The following is a 17,448-nucleotide window of genomic DNA, read 5'->3' on the forward strand; positions in this document are numbered from 1 at the left end:
TTTGCTGGAAGAATTTATGTAAGATAGATATTATTTTATCCTTAAATATTTTTAAGAATTTGCTAGTGAATCCAACTGAGCCTGGAATTTTCCTTGTTGGAAGGCTTTTTTAAACTACGAATCCAATTTCTTTAATAGATTTTATTTTATTCAGTTTATCTGTTTCTTTTAGAGTGAGCTTTGGTAGTTTGTGTCACTCAAGGAATTGGTCCATTTTATCTAAGCTGCTAAATTTGTGTTGGTAGAGTTGTTCATAGCATCCCTTTATCATTTAATGTCTATGGATCTAATGATCTGTATATTTTTTTATTTTATTGAAGTCATATTGGTTTATAACATTGTGTAATTTCAGGTGTAAATTATTTATCAGTTTCTGGATAGATTGCCTCGTGCTCACCACCAATAGGCTAGTTTTATTCGTCACCGTACGTATGTGCCCCTTTACCCCTTTCGCCCATCCCCTCACCCCCTTCTCCTCTGATAACCACTAATCTGTTCTCCTTATCCATGTGTTTATCTTCCACATATGAGTGAAATCATGCGGTGTTTGTCTTTCTCTGTTTGGCTTACTTGGCTTAATATAATACCTTCAGGGTCCATCTATGTTGTTGCAATTGGGACGATTTTGTGTTTTTTTATGGCTGAGTAGTTCAATTGTATATATATACACCACATCTTCTTTATCCATTCATCAGTTGATAAACACTTGGGTTGCTTCCATATCTTGTGAATAATGCTGCAGTTAACCTAGGGTACATAGATCTCTTTGTATCGTTGATTTCATGTTCTTTGGATAAATACCCAGTAGTAGGATAGCTGAATTGTATAGTATTTCTATTTTTAATTTTTTGAGAAATCTGCATCCTGTTTTCCAGAGTGGTTGCACTAGTTTGCATTCCCACCAGCAATGTATGAGGGTTCCCTTTTCTCCACATTCTCTCCAATGTTTACTGTTTCTCATCTTGTTAATTATAGCCACTCTGATGGGTGTGAGGTGATATCTCATTGTAGTTTTGGTTTGCACTTCCCTAATAATTGGTGATGTTGAACATCTTTTCATGTGCCCATTGGCCATCTGTATATCTTCTTTGGAAAAATCTCTGTTCATATCCTCTGCCCATTTTTTGGTCAGGTTGTTTGGTTTTTTGTTGTTGAGTTGTATGAGTTCTTTATATGTTTTGGAAATTAGCCCCTTGTCATATACATTATTTGCAAATATTTTCTCCCAGTTGGCGGGTTGTCCTTTTGTTTTGTTCATGGTTTCCTTTGCCTTGCAGAAGGTCTTTAGTCTGATGTAGGCCCATTTGTTAATTTTTTCTTGTGTTTCCCTTACCTGAGTAGACGTGGTATTTGAAAAGATGCTTCTAAGACCGATGTCAAAGATGTACTACCTATATTTTCTTCTAGGAGTTTTATGGTTTCAAGTCGTACCTTCAAGTCTTTAATCCATTTTGAGTTAATTTTTGTGTATGGTGCTTACACCATAATGGTCTCCTTGCATTCTTTTGCATGTGGCTGTCCAGTTTTCCGAGCGCCATTTATTGAAGAGACTTTCCTCTCCATTGTATGTTCTTGGCTCCTTTGTTGAAGATTAGCTGTCCATAGATGTGTGGTTTTATTTCTGGGCTTTCAGGTCTGTTCCATTGATCTGTGTGTCTGTTTTTGTGCCAGTACCGTGCTGTTTTGATTACTATAGCTTTGTATTAGATTTTGAAGTCAGGGATTGTGGTGCTTCCAGCTTTGTTCTTTTTTCTCAGGATTACTTTGGGTATTTGGGGTCTTTTCTTCTTCCATATGAATTTTAGGATTCTTTGTTGTATTTCTGTGAAGAATGTAATTGCAAATGCATTGAATCTGTAGATTGCTTTAGGTAATATGGACATTTTACCTGTGTTTATTTTTCTAATCCATGAGAATATCTTTCCATTTCTTTATGTCTGCTTTTATTTCTTTCACTAATGTCTTATAGTTTTCATTGCATAGGTCTTTCACCTCTTGGTTAAATTTATTCTTACATATTTTATTCTTTTTGTTGCGATTGTGAATGGGATTGTATTCTTGAGTTCTCTTTCTGCTAGTTCATTATTAGTGTATAGAAATGCAACTGATTTTTGTAAGTTGATTTTGTACCCTGCAACTTTGCTGTAGTCGTTGATTATTTCTAATAGTTTGCTGGTGGATTTTTTAGGGTTTTCTATATAGGATCATGTCATCCGCAAACAGTGAGAATTTCACTTCTTCCTTTCCAATTTGGATACATTTTATTTCTTTACTTCTGCCTAATTGCTCTGGCCAAAACCTCCAGTACTATGTTGAATAGGAGTGGTGCGAGTGGGTACCCTTGTCTTGTTCCAGTTCTCAGAGAGATGGCTTTCAGTTTTTCACTAAGTATGATATTGGCTGTGGGTTTGTCATATATGGCCTTTCTTATGTTGAGATTCTTTCCTTCTGTGCCTAATTTGTTGCGAGTTTTAATCATAAATGGATGTTGGATCTTGTCAAATGCTTTCTCCATATCTATTGAGATGATCATGTGATTTTTATACCTCATTTTGTTAATGTGGTCTGTCACATTGATTGATTTGCAGATGTTGGAGCAGCCTTGCATCCCTGGTATAAATCCCACTTGATCATGATGTGTGATCCTTTTAATGTATTGCTGTGTTTGGTTTGCCAATATTTTGGAGGATTTTTACATCTATGTTCATCAGCGATATTGGCCTGGAATTTTCCTTCTTTGTGTTATCCTTGTCTGTTTTGGTAGCAGAGTAATGCTGGCCTCGCAGAATGAGTTAGGAAACATTCTGTCTTCTTCAGTTTTTCGGAATAGTATGAGAAGGATAGGTATTAAATCTTCTTTCAGTGTTTGATAGAATTCTCCAGAGAAGCCATCTCCTGGAGTTTTGTTTTTTGGAAGGTTTTGATTGGCTGTTTCTATCTGTTTTCTTGTGATTGATCTATTCAGATTCTCTATTTCTTCTTGATGCAGTTTTAGGAGGTTGTATGAGTCTAAGAATTTATCCATTTCTTCTAGATTGTCCAATTTGTGGGTATGTATTTTTTCATAGTATTCTCTTGTAATCCTTTGTATTTCTGTGGTATCTGTTATAATTTCTCCTCTTTCATTTCTAATTTTATTTGAGCCTCTCTCTTTTTTTCTTAGTGAGTCTGGCTAAGGGTTTGTCAATTTTGTTTATCTTCTCAAAGAACCAGCTCTTAGTTTCATTGATCCTTTCTATCGTGTTGTTTTTTTTTTTTTTTTTCTCTATTTCATTTACTTCTGCTCTAATTTTTATTATTTCCTTCCTTCTTCTGACTTTGGACTTTGTTCTTCTTTTTCCAGTTCTTTTAGGTGTAGTTTAAGATTACTTATTTGAGGTTTTTCTTGTTTGTTGAGGTAGGCCTGTTGCTGTAAATTTCCCTCTTAGTACTGCTTTTGCTTTATCCCATAAGAGTTGGTGTGTTGTGTTTTCATTTTCATTTGTCTCCAGGTATTTTTTGATTTCTTCTTTGATTTCTTCATTAATCCAGTGGTCATTCGATAGCATGTTGTTTGATCTCCACATAATTGTGCCTTTCTGTGGGATCTATATGTTATTCTACTTTCTCACTTTTTTTTTGGTCAGTCTGGCTAGATGTTTATCAATTGTATTGATATTTTCAAGGATCCAGCTTTTGGGTTTTTTTTATTGTTTTTGTTTTATTTTCACTGATTGCTCTTCTTATCTTTATTATTTACCTGTTTCTGCTTGCTTTGGGTTTAATTTGCTCTTCTTTTTCTAGTTTCCTGAAAGACCTTTCTTCTTTTCTAGTATGTGTATTTAATCTTATAAGTTTCCTTTAAGCACTCTTTTATGGAGCATTCCACAAATTTTCATTCAATTCAAGTATTTTATTTCTCTTATGACCTCTTCTTTGATTCATGGGTTATTTAGAAATGTGTTGTTTGTTTTCCACATTTTTTGGATTTTCAGATATCTTCCTGTTGATTAATTTAATTAATATAATAAATTTTAATATCTTTGTGGTCAGGCATACCTTTTATGATTTCAGTTCATTTAAATTTGTTGCCCCAAATATGTTCTGTCTGGTTGAATGCTCCAAACTTGAAAGAACGTATATTCTGCTGTTCAAACTTTAGGTTTCCCTCTGGTGTTATTTCCCTTCAGCCTGAAAAACTTCCGTTAGCATTTCTTTTAGAGCAGACCTGCTGGTAACAAATTTGACATACAACCAATTGTATGTCATCTAATTTTGAATTGTATATTGAACATTTTGAATATTATGTTGTATAGACTCTTATAATCCTCTGGAGAGTGTGAATTTTTTCTTTTAAACAGACAACCCAGTTAGGTTCAGACCACAAGTTCTGTTTGGCTTTCCCCATACAGATCTCTTCTCCAAGTTTTGATTCCCTCTGCAGTTTGCCTGTTTTTATTTACTTTTCAGAGTTCTCAGGTAGTTGCTTTTGTATTTTGTTGAGAGTTTTTAGTTGTGATCAGTGGAAGAGAGAGGCTATAGTGGGCTTACTTTATGCTGACTAGAATTACAAGTCTCTGTCTTGTGTTTTTTTAATTCTACAATTTAGATGCAATTATTATTGCTTTATAACCATCACTGTTTAGATTTATCCACATATTTACAAAAAAAATTTTTTGATACTCTAATCTTTTTTGCATCTTAGGCCCTTCTTCTAGGATCATTTTTCTGCTTTTGGAGGGACAGCCCTTAAAAGTTCTTTTACTGGTGATCTTTTGGGAGTAAACTCTGTTTTTATTTGTCTTTATTTTATGTCTTTATTTTGCTTTTATTCATGAAAAATGGTTTTGTTGACCATTTGTATGTCAGAACTTGAAAGATAACATTCCATTGTTTTCTGACTTCTCTTGTTTGTGCTGAGAAAGTCCTTGTCATTTTAATTGTTGTTCTGTCATAGGTAATAGATCTTTTTCCTCTGGAAACTTGAAGATCTTCTTTTTGTCTGGTGTTCTCTATTTGTCCTTCTATGATTCATTGGTCCTCTTGACTCTTAGGAGTCGTGTCTTCTATATTCTCAGCTGTTAGCCATGAAATATTTCCTTTCCACTGTTCTCTAATGTATCCTCCTGGAACTCTGATTAGATGTTGGCTGAGTTTCTCACTCTGTCTTTCATATCTCTTTGCTTCTATTTTTTCATATTATTATTCTTTTTGTCTTTGCACATTGCATTCTTAGTATTGAGAGACAAAGGGATAAGCAGATCAGATTCAACACAGGAAATTAAAGTAAAAGCCAGTCTTAGGGTCTTGACCACTAGTTAGAGAAGATTGAAGGTATGTTTTGCTAAACTGTATTGCATGGTTCACTGACTCTCTCATTTTTGTCTTTGACATTTTGCTCTAATGGGCATGTTTTCCGGATGACATTGTCCAGAACATTATTACCAAACCCTGGATTTGTCTGAGCTAGCATAGGCATCCAGGAGGTCCAGTTTGTTAGGTGAGATGTAGTAGTGGGGTTGTGTGGACAGAAACAGTATAATATATAGTGTTTAAGATGCTTGAGCTCTATAGTTAGACACACTTTGGTTCAGACCTCTGCTTTAACATTTATTAGATATGTGACCTTTGACGTGACTCCTAATCTTGCTACACTTTAGTTTTCTTAGCCTTGACTCTTGTTGTTGTAATTATTCCTCCTAAGTCAGTTGTAGCATTATAATTCTAGGCAGATTTCTTCAGATGTGGAAGTAGTAGAGAACCTTTATCTCTGTATCACCATTTCATAGAATTTCTTTTAGTTTAAAACCATGAGGCCAGGGCCTGGCCTGACGGCATAGTGATTGAGTTGGGCGTGCTGTGCCTCGGCAGCCCTGGTTCACAGCTTCGGATTCTGGGCGCAGACCTGCACCACCCATCAAGCCATGCTGTGGCAGCGGCCCACGTACAAAATAGAGGAAGATTGGCACAGATGTTAGCTCAGGGCCAATCTTCCTCAAGCAAAAAAAAACAAACAGAAGATTGGCAACAGATGTTAGCTCAGGGCCTATCTTCCTCACCAAAAAAAAAAAAGAAGCCATACTTCTTGCTAATTCATGTCATTTTGAGTTGTAACTTGCTTTTTTAATTCCTGCTGGTGTTTATAAATCTAATCCTTTTTTGTTTACTTTATAACCGTAGGTCATTGTGTCAATGAGTATAGCATTTGCTCAACAAACTGAACTATCTAGACTATCTGGGGAAAAAGAAGAGACTACATCATCAAAACAAATACATACTCTCTGTCAGCAAGAAAAACAACATTATTTAAATAAAATGAAATTATCACAGGGTCAGCTTGGTTTTCAGACTTTGGAGGCAACGGACATGAAATTTAAAGAAGAATTTAAACCACTTAGTAAAGAGTTAGGAGAAGATGGAAAGGAAGTTCTCTTATCAAATAATGATAATCTTGACGATATACTAGAATCAAAGGACCATGAACTGACTATTTCAGAAGAAATGTTCTCCAAAGATAAAACATTTATAGCCAGAGAATCTGTAAGTGTGCTTCCTTGAATATAAAGACTTATAAAAACTTTTGACTTCTTTCATTATAAAAATATTTGCAGTAATGTTGCTTAATGGAGAAGGAAAGTACAGTCCTCCCTCAGCATCCACAGGGGATTGGTTCCAGGACCCCACGTGGATACAAAAATCCACAGATGCTCAAGTTCCTTATATAAAATGATGTATTTGCATATAACCTATGCACATCCTTCTGTATACTTTAAATCTTCTTTAGATTACTTATAATACCTAATACAATATAAATGCTATGTAAATATTTGTTCTAGTGTATTGTTTAGGGAGTAATGACGGGAAAAAAGTCTGTACATGTTCAGTACAGGCGTAGCCATCATAGACCTTTCCATCCACGGTTGTTGAATCCGTGGATGTGAAACCCACGGATATGGAGGGCCAGCTGTATCAAATCCAGTCTTGACTGAAGTTTCACATTATCAGTGTATTTTATTGCTTGTAAGGTATATGAATAAATGACTTAATATTGTTATTAGATAAAACAAGTCTGGGTCATAGTATTCTTGATTGTCTTATATACATTGTGCATGGTAAAATCTCTTTGTAAGTAATATCTATATTAATTTTGTTTCAGTCAATTCAAGATTAATTATACTACAATTTGGCAATATGTATGAATAAAAGATTTACTTAATTTAATATGATAATAACAACAGAAGGAGATAGCTGCCTATTTAAGAAGACAATTTAAAGCATTCTACTCTATACAAATTCTCTTTCTTTTTACTTATTCATTAATGGAGGATCAGTGTCTGTACTGCAACTGTTTGTGCTTTTAACAGAAAGTAATAAATCCTACTTCTTTTAAAATTATATAAATTCAAATCTTTGATTGATGTTCAGGATAGGTTATGTCTTGTTTAGAGCCATATTCAAAAAATTGTCAACTCTTTTTGAAGTGCAAAACTTGTGAGGTATTCGTAAAAGCTTTTTAATTTACCAGCAGATGTTCAAGGCGAGGTATTTTGTTTAAGTAGTAGTTCTTCAGGAATTGAAGTCCTTATAGAAACCCATTAAGGAGTTGACTTCTTATGAATACGAGAAAGTGGGATATAAAGCTATTTCCAAATAAAAATTATTGAAGGTTGTTTCTTATCAAGCAGTTCTCTGTATTACCCTGATGACTGCTGCATAATGTAGATAAAATAGGTAAAATTTATCATGTATAATAAATTTAATTTTAAATATAAGTATTCCAGGGCCGGCCCCGTGGCTTAGTGGTTAAGTGTGCGCGCTCCGCTGCTGGCGGCCCGGGTTCGGATCCCGGGCGCACACTGACGCACCGCTTCTCTGGCCATGCTGAGGCCGCGTCCCACATACAGCAGCTAGAAGGATGTGCAACTGTGACATACAACTATCTACTGGGGCTTTGGGGGAAAAATAAATAAAATTATTAAAAAAAAAAAAAAAAAAGGTATTCCATTTATATTATTTCCCCATCATAAATGTCAAGAGAAATAATGGAGTTAGAGCTTCATTAAGAGTAGGAGGGCCGGCCCCATGGCTTAGTGGTTAAGTGCACGTGCTCCGCTGCTGGCGGACCGGGTTCGGATCCCGGGCGCACACCGACGCACCGCTTCTCCGGCCATGCTGAGGCCGCGTCCCACATACAGCAACTAGAAGGATGTGCAGCTATGACATACAACTATCTACTGGGGCTTTGGGGGAAAAAATAAATAAATAAATGAAATTATTTAAAAAAAAAAAAAAGAGTAGAAGGAATCTTGAGTATCTTTATTCTCCTCTCTCAGAATTAGATTACATCTAAACTAACTGATAAATAGCTATTTTGCTTTTATAACATATAATGATAATTAACTTTGTGTTGATTTGAAATGATAATGAAGACATATCTTTTAAAAAAACTTATATTTTAGTTTAATAATGGGAATTAAAAATCAGATGCTTATGGGGTTAGTAGTATAATTGCTTTCATATTTGTTTAAAATATTGATGCTGACAGATTTCCACAAAATGTTTCATGGTTGAGTTTTGTTTTTTGTTTTTTGACTATTATAGATCCGTGATGAGATTTTGGTAGCAAGCATGGATGCTTCTAGACAGCTAATGTTAAATGAAGAACAGTTGGAAGATATGAGGCAGGAACTCGTACGACAATATGAAGAACATCAACAGGCAACAGAACTGTTAAGGCAGGCACACATGCGCCAGATGGAGAGACAACGAGAAGACCAGGAACAGCTACAAGAAGAGATTAAGAGACTGAATAAACAATTAGCCCAGGTATGGGACTTAGAGTCCCTTTTCTCCCTAATTAAAATAGCAGTATTCTTTATATAGCCTTTTTTAAAAAGTCAAAATTATTGCCAAGATCTGAATAAATACAAATATTTAACATCAGGAACAGACGTCACCAGAAGAACAACTTAGATCTTGTTAGGGACACCTAACTCAACCTTGAAGTGGATTGTCTCCCTACAATTTTATTTATCTGTCTTTGCAGGCACTGGAAAAGTGGCTACAAGATTGTTTTTTTTTTTTTTTTAATCATTCCATTCACCATACATGGCAAAAGCACTTTGACAATTTTGGAAATTCTTTGTGCTGAGGTGCAACTGATATTCAGTTTTCCCATATTCATTTATAGTTTTGTGAGTCTAACATTTAGCATCTCCAAGATTTACCTTTATCTATCTTTAATCTATCTTTTTAATCATGAATGGAAATCTGAAGTAGTATGTTTCTGGAACTTTCTCCAGGGAAACATCTCTTCTTGATTTGAGAAATGCAAATTTACATAACGTTCTTATCCCTTTCTTGACTAAATTTACACACTTCTTGGTATTTGGGAGCTGGATTCTTATCAACTGGTGTATATAATATACTCACAAAATCGTTGCAGAAAAGCAAGAAATATTTATGTAAAAGTTCTTATAAAAACAAATTTATTCAATTTAATTTTGGAAACTTAAGCTAAAAGTAGAGATAAGAAATAGAGAACTCTTGAAATATATTCTTTCAAATATAGAGTAATAGGAAATATAGAAATATTAGGAATATAAAATATAGAAATGTAGAATAATAGGAAAATAAAGCATATCATTTGGAAAAAATAATTTTGCTTTTCTTCATCACATTTTGTGAATTTAAACTTCTGAATTTTCAATGCAAAATTGGCATCTAAAAATATTATTAATTGAGCTACACAAATTCCTGAATATTTAGGCTTAGCTTTTTTTTTAAGTTTCTATTTTGCATTGAACTTTATATATGCTTTTAACCCCTTATCGTGGGATACGAACCATAGATAGAACCAGGGCCTGTTGGTCCTAGGGGGTTAAAAGAAATCTGCTTGATATTTCTGCTTTTTTCTTCTGTCGCAAACAATATTCTCTCATGACCTTTTTTCTTATTTAGAGATCCTCAATAGATAATGAAAACCTGGTTTCAGAAAGAGAGAGGGTGCTTTTAGAGGAGCTGGAAGCACTAAAGCAGCTGTCTCTAGCTGGAAGAGAGAAGCTGTGTTGTGAGCTGCGCAACAGCAGTACGCAAACACAGGTAGTATGGATTTGGCCCACCTAGGAGCAGTGGATCGACAATGCAGTAGGATCTGTTTGTCTTTGTTGGCGGTGTGAAATGTATTTTTTATAGGTATTGAGCTTAATGTATTTGTGATTGCTTACATGTAAGATAGGTGGAGTCAAGATGCCTTGCATTCCATTTAAGGTAATTTGAATCTGACATTGCTATAGCAGCAACTGGTGTTTCACCAACGAGCAACCTAACAAACTTGGTTGTTGTACACAGCATGCATTAGCTTCAACCCATTAAAAAATTTTGTCATCTTTGCACTAGAGTGTTTTATCTTTTTTTGATAATGCTAATATCTTGATAAAATATAGTTAAATGTTATTTCAAACAGTGTTTGTTTTGCTAGCAAAGGTTTCTGTTTCACTTCGTAACGACATAGAAGAATGACATGCTATTTCCAAGATGACAGGTTTTCTTTCTGTCTTGTCCTCTCTACCTTTATACAAACTTAAACAGAACGGAGATGAAAACCAAAGGGAAGTTGAGGAACAGACCTTTAAAGAAAAGGAATTAGACAGAAAACCTGAAAATGTGCCTCCTGATATTCTGTCTAATGAAAGGTATAGAGAATGTGTATTTTTTCAATACTAAGTGAATTGAAATAGTTGTTTCAATGTTATAAACTTTATCTGTCCTTATTTTTACCTTGCACATTTATTTTGTTTGTACATTGTGCTCTGTATGTAAAGAATTACCAATTTTTGGTCATTAAGTAGACAAAATTTTTTACATCTTTTGTATATAAAAAAATTTTTATTGAATATTGATCATATACTTACTAAATGTTCAGGTATTACGTGGTTATTGAACCTTTCTCGATTAATTTTCTTCTGCTCATACACCATTTTTTATCCTAAAAAACACAGTTGTACTTGTGAGTTTCTTCTTTCACTGTATGGACATGCGGTCAGTATAAGTTATGCCCTGGTTTGTTTATGATGAGAAAAAACTTTTGTGATAGTCTGCATTTAGCTTCTTTCTTTACTGCTTAACAGATGAGAACTTTTAATCCATATCCTGGTTCTATAGAGGAATAAATTAATGATCCACTGTTAACAAAACTTTCCTTTAACTTTGATTTTGTAGAGGTTAACATAAAAATGTAAAATATTAAATGAGGATAGTTATCCCACATTAATATTAAGGACTGTAAGCTGAGTATTTTAAAATGTTTTGTTTAAATGAAAATAATTTCTTTAGTTTTAAATTAAAACTAATATCCACTAACTTAATTTCCTCCTTTTCCAATTTCTGTGACTGTCCACCCTCTGTGTCCTCCTAACCTCCTTCCTCAGCTTGCATGGAGGAATTTGGCCCCTAAGATTTTGGCTTCCCCATTGGATCATCAGTATGGAGCACAGTCAGTATGGAACTCAAACAAGAAAGACAGTGTATGAAAATTAGAGTTACCATAGCAATATAAAATAAACACTTTGTTTATTTTATATTATTTATCTTTAATTGGTATATTTTTTAAATTATGCGGTGTTTAATTTTTAGGAATTTTTGTAGTGAGTGCTGATAAAATGAGTATTCATATTTATTTCTTTTTACCGTCATATTAATTTTAGTAATTTCTCTTATGTAGAAATATTTTCAAATTATCCTAGTCCTAGGGTGTTTGGGACTGAACAAAACCTCAGAAAAGTTAAAGAAATAAAACTCTTGACTTACTTTCTACTAACTAAATTATTTACAGTTTTATTTTTAATATTCATGCTTTTGTAAGCAGAGAAGTTGATCTAGGTACAACTTTCACTTGGCAAGTACTAAAGGAAAACTTTTCCATTTATTACCTTGTCTTAAAATAGTTATGTCATGTGCCTGTGAAAACAGATACCCGCTAACCGGATCGTTGATGATCTCTCACAGTGTGAAGTTGGGAGAAAAAAATGTCTTAAGGCAGAGGACCTTTACCATGAAAGTCTCTTATTTTGTCTGCATGTATTAAATATAAAGTTTGCCCCTGTAGTACTTTTGTCAAATTAAGCTGTTAGGATAAGAAAGTTGTTTAGTTATTCAGAAGATTGATCAGATAATCTTCTGAATCACCATTTATGGAAATATATTTCTTGACATGGAAAGATGTTTATGTTAAGCAAAAAAGAAAGCTTACAAAAGTTTGTCCAGGATAATCACATTTTTGTGTCTAAAATGTGTATATATTTATGAGAGAGATAAGGAAAAAAGTCTAGAATGACAGGCATTAAAATGTTAACAGTGATTATCTCTGAGTGTTCAGAAATAAAGATTATCACAGTGTTCAGTGTTGGTAGGTGGTTAGCAGTATTTTCTTATTTTTAAAGAATAAGAATGTATGACTTGTCTTTTAAAAAAGAGAGATACACCATTAATTCCGTTTGGTTGAAAATAGGTGCCTTCTACTGACTGAAATGTGATGTATATAACTTGAGATATTTCTGTCTCTGAAACAGATACAATGAAAAATGGTCTATCATATTCCCTCTGGTCTTGGCAGTTAGTGAAATTGTACAGCAGACCTTTTTAAAAACAGGTGTCTGCCTGTTTTTGTAATTTAATCATCTAGATCATCACCATTAAGTTATAGACTATAACACATTTTTTTCTAGTGGAATTTTTAAATTCTATTTTAAAATATATTGTTTGACATAAAATATTAAATGTAAAACATATGTGAATAACCATAAATGGTTAATAACTTGCATATAGTGGGTACTACCATAGTACCCACTAAATTTTAAACTTAACTTTAAAATTTAACTTTTGCATCTCCTTAAAATTTTCTTCTAATTTGGAAACTCTGCTAGCTTAAAACTTTAGTGATTTGATTTCTTTCGGGTCAATAAAATGCTGCACATTTTAGTTCACTGACAAAAATTTTTCAGAAGAAAACAAATTTTATATTATAATTATAAAATAAATCAAAAACAAAAAGCACTTAATCGTAGGTGCTATTGCATATTATTTGAATAGAGAGGATCATGTGATATTTTATTTTTCAAACCAGATATTTTGTAGTGCATTTTTTGTGGGACATAAGCAAAGTGTTTATAAATTTTAATTAATATTTTCTTTATCTATACAGGTATGCACTCCAGAAAGCTAATAACAGACTTCTGAAGATCCTCTTAGAAGTTGTAAAGACAACAGCAGCTGTTGAAGAAACAATTGGTCGCCATGTCCTTGGTATTCTAGATAGATCTAGTAAAGGCCAGTCATCTGCCAGCTTGATTTGGAGGTCAGAAGCAGAGGCACCTATAAAGTCAGGTGTCCATGAGGAACACACAGGAGGTACTAGTTTTATATGCTGTTGAAACTATCATTATCTTCAATAAGTTTTGCTGTGTGTTGAGAATACAGAAGAGAGAATATTAAAGTATTTTCCAAAAAAAGAGACCTCCAAACACAAATACATTAAGACTCACTCTTTTCGAAACACTGTTATTGTATAGCATTTGCAAGTGGGTGTCTTAGAGTTGTCATTATACATACTCAGAGTTACTGCTTTGCTCCATAAGCCAGAGGCTGTTTAATTTCTCCACCGTAGAAGAATTCCACATTGCCACTCAGGACTCTTACCAATATCTGTGAGGTATGGGCAACATCCTGAAACTACCCTATAAATTAAGACAAGGTTAGAAATAAAGAGCTTTTAAGAATCAAATATCAATTTCACATACCTGTTGAGATGGTTAGAAGAAAGTCTATAAGAAACTCAAGGTTTAATCTTATCTTTGAGACCTCTTCTAGGTCCTTTCTTCCATTTGGAAAAGTGGTTTGAAGTATGACAGAATGTGTATGGATCCAGAGGTTAGGTCCTGACAGGGTATAGCCATCTTCCTAACCCTGTCTTCTTCCAGCTGTGTGGGCTGGACTCTTTGAATTTCTTACTTTCACATTGCTGACTCCCAGTCTCTCTTGTTTTTTCAATTCCTTCTACCTTGCTGGAGGGGAAATCAGAAAATGAAGGGGAGGAAAGTCTTTGTCAGTTGGAGAAAGATAGGATCTGGACTCTTGGATCAGAAGATCAAGCCTACACTTCACTACCATTCCACACCCAAACACTTCTCCTCACTTAGAAGCCGATGTTCTAAAAAATGCCTGTTTATGCCATTTTTGAGAGCATTCTGTTTCTTTCATGTGGAGAATGGCCAGTAGCAAGCAATTCTAAACTTTGATTTGGAATTTTAAGTAAAATTGATTTAAAAACTCCTCAGTCGAGTTCAAAGATAATTTTAAAAACTGCTTTTAGTAAAATAAGAGCTGAAATAGTGCTGTATTTTTAAACTTCCTTTCAAATTAATTCTTTTCAAACTTTGTAAAAGTATTTTTCAAATTAACTTCACTCTTGGTTAAGCTCTTAATCAAGGGCTATTTTATTTCTGCATATGAATCTTGATGTATAGAAAAGAATTAGGTAATATTTTCTTGGTCTCATGAAAGTATTGATCCTATGCTTTTTAAAAAACAATTATTTCAGAAATTGGTTTCACTTAATCATCTGGGGGGAATTTTGCTGTTCTACTGGTAAGACGTACACCGTATTCAAAAGACACTGTGAGGAATGTTCTCTAGGTTACAAAAATATTTTGTGCTCTTTTTGTTAGCAGTTCTCTTTTCTCTTAGACATTTCTCAAGGTGTTTGCTGAAGTGTTCAGCAAACAACATATCTTAAAAGAGCAAACTTACTTCCAGAGCAGTGTTCCTGTAGTTATAAAAAGGAATAAATTGGGGCCGGTCTGGTAGCGCAAGCGGTTAGATGCGTGCGCTCCGCTGCGCTGGCCCAGGGTTCGCCAGTTTGGATCCCGGGCTCGCATCGACGCACTGCTTGGCAAGCCATGCTGTGGCGGCGTCTCATATAAAGTGGAGGAAGATGGGCACGGATGTTAGCCCAGGGCCAGTCTTCCTCAGCAAAAAAAGAGGAGGATTGGCAGATGTTAGCACAGGGCTGATCTCCTCACAAAAAAAAAAAAAGGAATAAATTGGTAATTTAAGTCAAGCACACAGGATTATATTTCTGTTCATTTTCTGTGAGAAAGCAGACCTAAAAGGACATCTGATCTACTAGCCTGCTTTCTTGCATGGTTACCTCTATATCTAATCTCAATATAGATTAAATATGTCTATGTCTTATTTTAAGATATCCAATAATGAGTAGTTTTTCAATTATAAGCAATTTTACCAGTTCAATTCTACAAACATTTATTGAGCAATTTCTCTATGCTCTTTGCTTTATAGCAATTCGCAGTCTAGTGAAGGAGGCACTGAGAATCCGATTCAAGGCAAGATAAAGTCATAGTACTTAATATTTTACTTAAAACCACTTTATATATATTTGAATCTATTAGGCCTTTTAAAAATTTACTCAACTGTTAACTGATTCTGAAAGAATAATATTAAGATACAAGAAGAAAAATTAAATCCACAGTTAATACAGTGTCCAGAATATTATGGCAGAGATAAGAATTTTGCTGGTATTAGCATCATTGGTTATAATGTGCACTTTTCCATTTAATTACTCAGTCTTTATGGTTTTGTTTTTGGCAATTATGTGCTAGTCTTATTAATAAAATTAGGATAACTGCTAATATCATTTGGGGACCCTTATCAGATCCATTTTGCATCTTGAAGGAAATATTGAATTAATAGAATTTATAATTTAAAACTGAATTTTCTCATAAACTTTGAAGAAAATACTGACTTTATAATGTTGATACTCTTTCACATTTAAGAATTTTTCTGAATTTCCTTCATATTTTGAATGGAAGCATTATTGTAAAAACTAAAATGAACTTTTGAAATATTTCTCTTCTCTCTTATTTACTGTAATAGAAAAAGTTCAGTCTTAATCTGATTGTGAAGCAACTTTTGCTTTTCAGTTTTTATATATGACTTTTTGTTGCAGGTAGCACTTGTAAAGCCTTCAAGCCTTAACTTGTTTAGATTTTAAACATGTATGGACTTGTTAACTCTAAAGAAACAAATAACTGATTTGCTAATGTTTGCTTCCTCATAAGAGTAACCTAGTTTATGAAATTGAAGGGAAATTTTAAGCCAATGTGAAATCACTTGAACTTGAGGGAATATTAGACAAGTTCATAAAAATGAGTTCCCCCAGGATGTGTTGAAAGAAAATTTCCTTTAGGCCTGCACTGTGATGGTTCCATGGTAGAATTCTTACCCGTCCCTTAGGAGGCCAGAGACTGAATCTCTTTTGCTGCAGCTTCCTTTTCAAACATTGTGATGTTCATAGAAAAAATGTTGGATTAATAATCAGAAGGCCCTTGATTCTTGTCCCAGCTCACTGTGACCTTGGGCAAATCTCTTAGTCTTCCAGAGCTTCAGTTCAGTCTACACATCTGTCAGGGACTAGAGTCAGTGGTTTCTAGTTGGAGTCCTAGCCGAAGGCCATGGGGGCGGGGGAATGCTCTATTATATCACCTACCCTGCTTTAACCTGAGAAGTGTATTGTTATCTATATGGAATGAACAGGGTATAATCCATAAAGTAAATGACTAAAACACTTGGAATAACCATCATCTGCTAAAACACAGATCTGAGTAGTTCACCAATCTGAAATCACGATTCTGTTCACCAAACTGGCCATTCTGAGATTTCTATTGGCATGTTATGAAATTGCCCTGCCAACTTATATTTTTCTCTGATTTGCGCCCCCACCCAAAGACTAGTTATTATAAGTACAGTGTAAGCTTGATGTCTTTCTCATTCCTTTATTTCATTGAAATAAACAAAAAAGTTTTGTTTCTTCATTGGAACATATTCAGATTGTTTTTGTTTGTCTGTTTCTATCTTTAAAATGTTATTAATAAAATACGTTAAGCCAGTTGACATCTTCTTCTTTTCTAGGTACTTTAATGTCTGTGTTTTTTATTAGCCATTTAAAAAAATTAACAGTCAGTGGCTTTTTTTGAAGTAATGATGGTTTATAACATTATATAAATTCAGATATACGTCATTATATTTTGACTTCTGGGTAGACTACATCGTGTTCACCACCCAAAGTCTAGTTGACGTCTGTCACCATACAAATGTGCCCTTTTTCCTCTTTTGCCCTTCCTACCCCCACCCCGGTAACCATCAGTCTATTCTCTGTGTCTATGTGTTTGTTTGTTGTTTTTTTTATCTTCCACATATGAGTGAAATCATACGGTATTTGTCTTTCTACATCTGACTTATTTTGTTTTGCATAATACACTCAGGGTTCATCCGTGTTGTCACAAATGGCAAGATTTCATCTTTTTTATGACTATGTAATATTCCATTGTGTATATATACCGCATCATCTTTATCCATTCATCCATCAATGAGCACTTAGGTTGTTTCCAAGTCTTG

General features: G+C 34.1%; 1 protein-coding gene across 12 annotated transcripts in view; it reads left to right on the forward strand.

Moving 5' to 3' along the window:
* The window catches only part of AKAP9 (A-kinase anchoring protein 9), a 152,521-nt gene that overhangs the window by 72,985 nt on the left and 62,088 nt on the right, over positions 1 to 17,448 (forward strand). For 9 of the 12 annotated variants that reach the window (XR_015548901.1, XM_087418649.1, XM_087418686.1 and 6 more), the window contains 5 exons: positions 6,160 to 6,519; positions 8,581 to 8,805; positions 9,940 to 10,080; positions 10,570 to 10,673; positions 13,181 to 13,386. Coding sequence is in view for 11 of the 12 variants with exons in the window: in XM_087418649.1 (XP_087274775.1) it covers positions 6,160 to 6,519; positions 8,581 to 8,805; positions 9,940 to 10,080; positions 10,570 to 10,673; positions 13,181 to 13,386 (1,036 nt within the window). In the remaining variant the exon portion in view is untranslated. Of the gene's footprint in view, positions 1 to 6,159; positions 6,520 to 8,580; positions 8,806 to 9,939; positions 10,081 to 10,569; positions 10,674 to 11,408; positions 11,505 to 13,180; positions 13,387 to 17,448 lie in introns of all 12 variants that reach the window. The other 3 variants (XM_087419248.1, XM_087419010.1, XM_087419187.1) reach the window with 3 other exon arrangements.

Source organism: Ceratotherium simum, chromosome 1, assembly GCF_057802395.1.
Source record: "Ceratotherium simum simum isolate JZ-2026a chromosome 1, ASM5780239v1, whole genome shotgun sequence".
Taxonomy (NCBI): domain Eukaryota; kingdom Metazoa; phylum Chordata; class Mammalia; order Perissodactyla; family Rhinocerotidae; genus Ceratotherium; species Ceratotherium simum.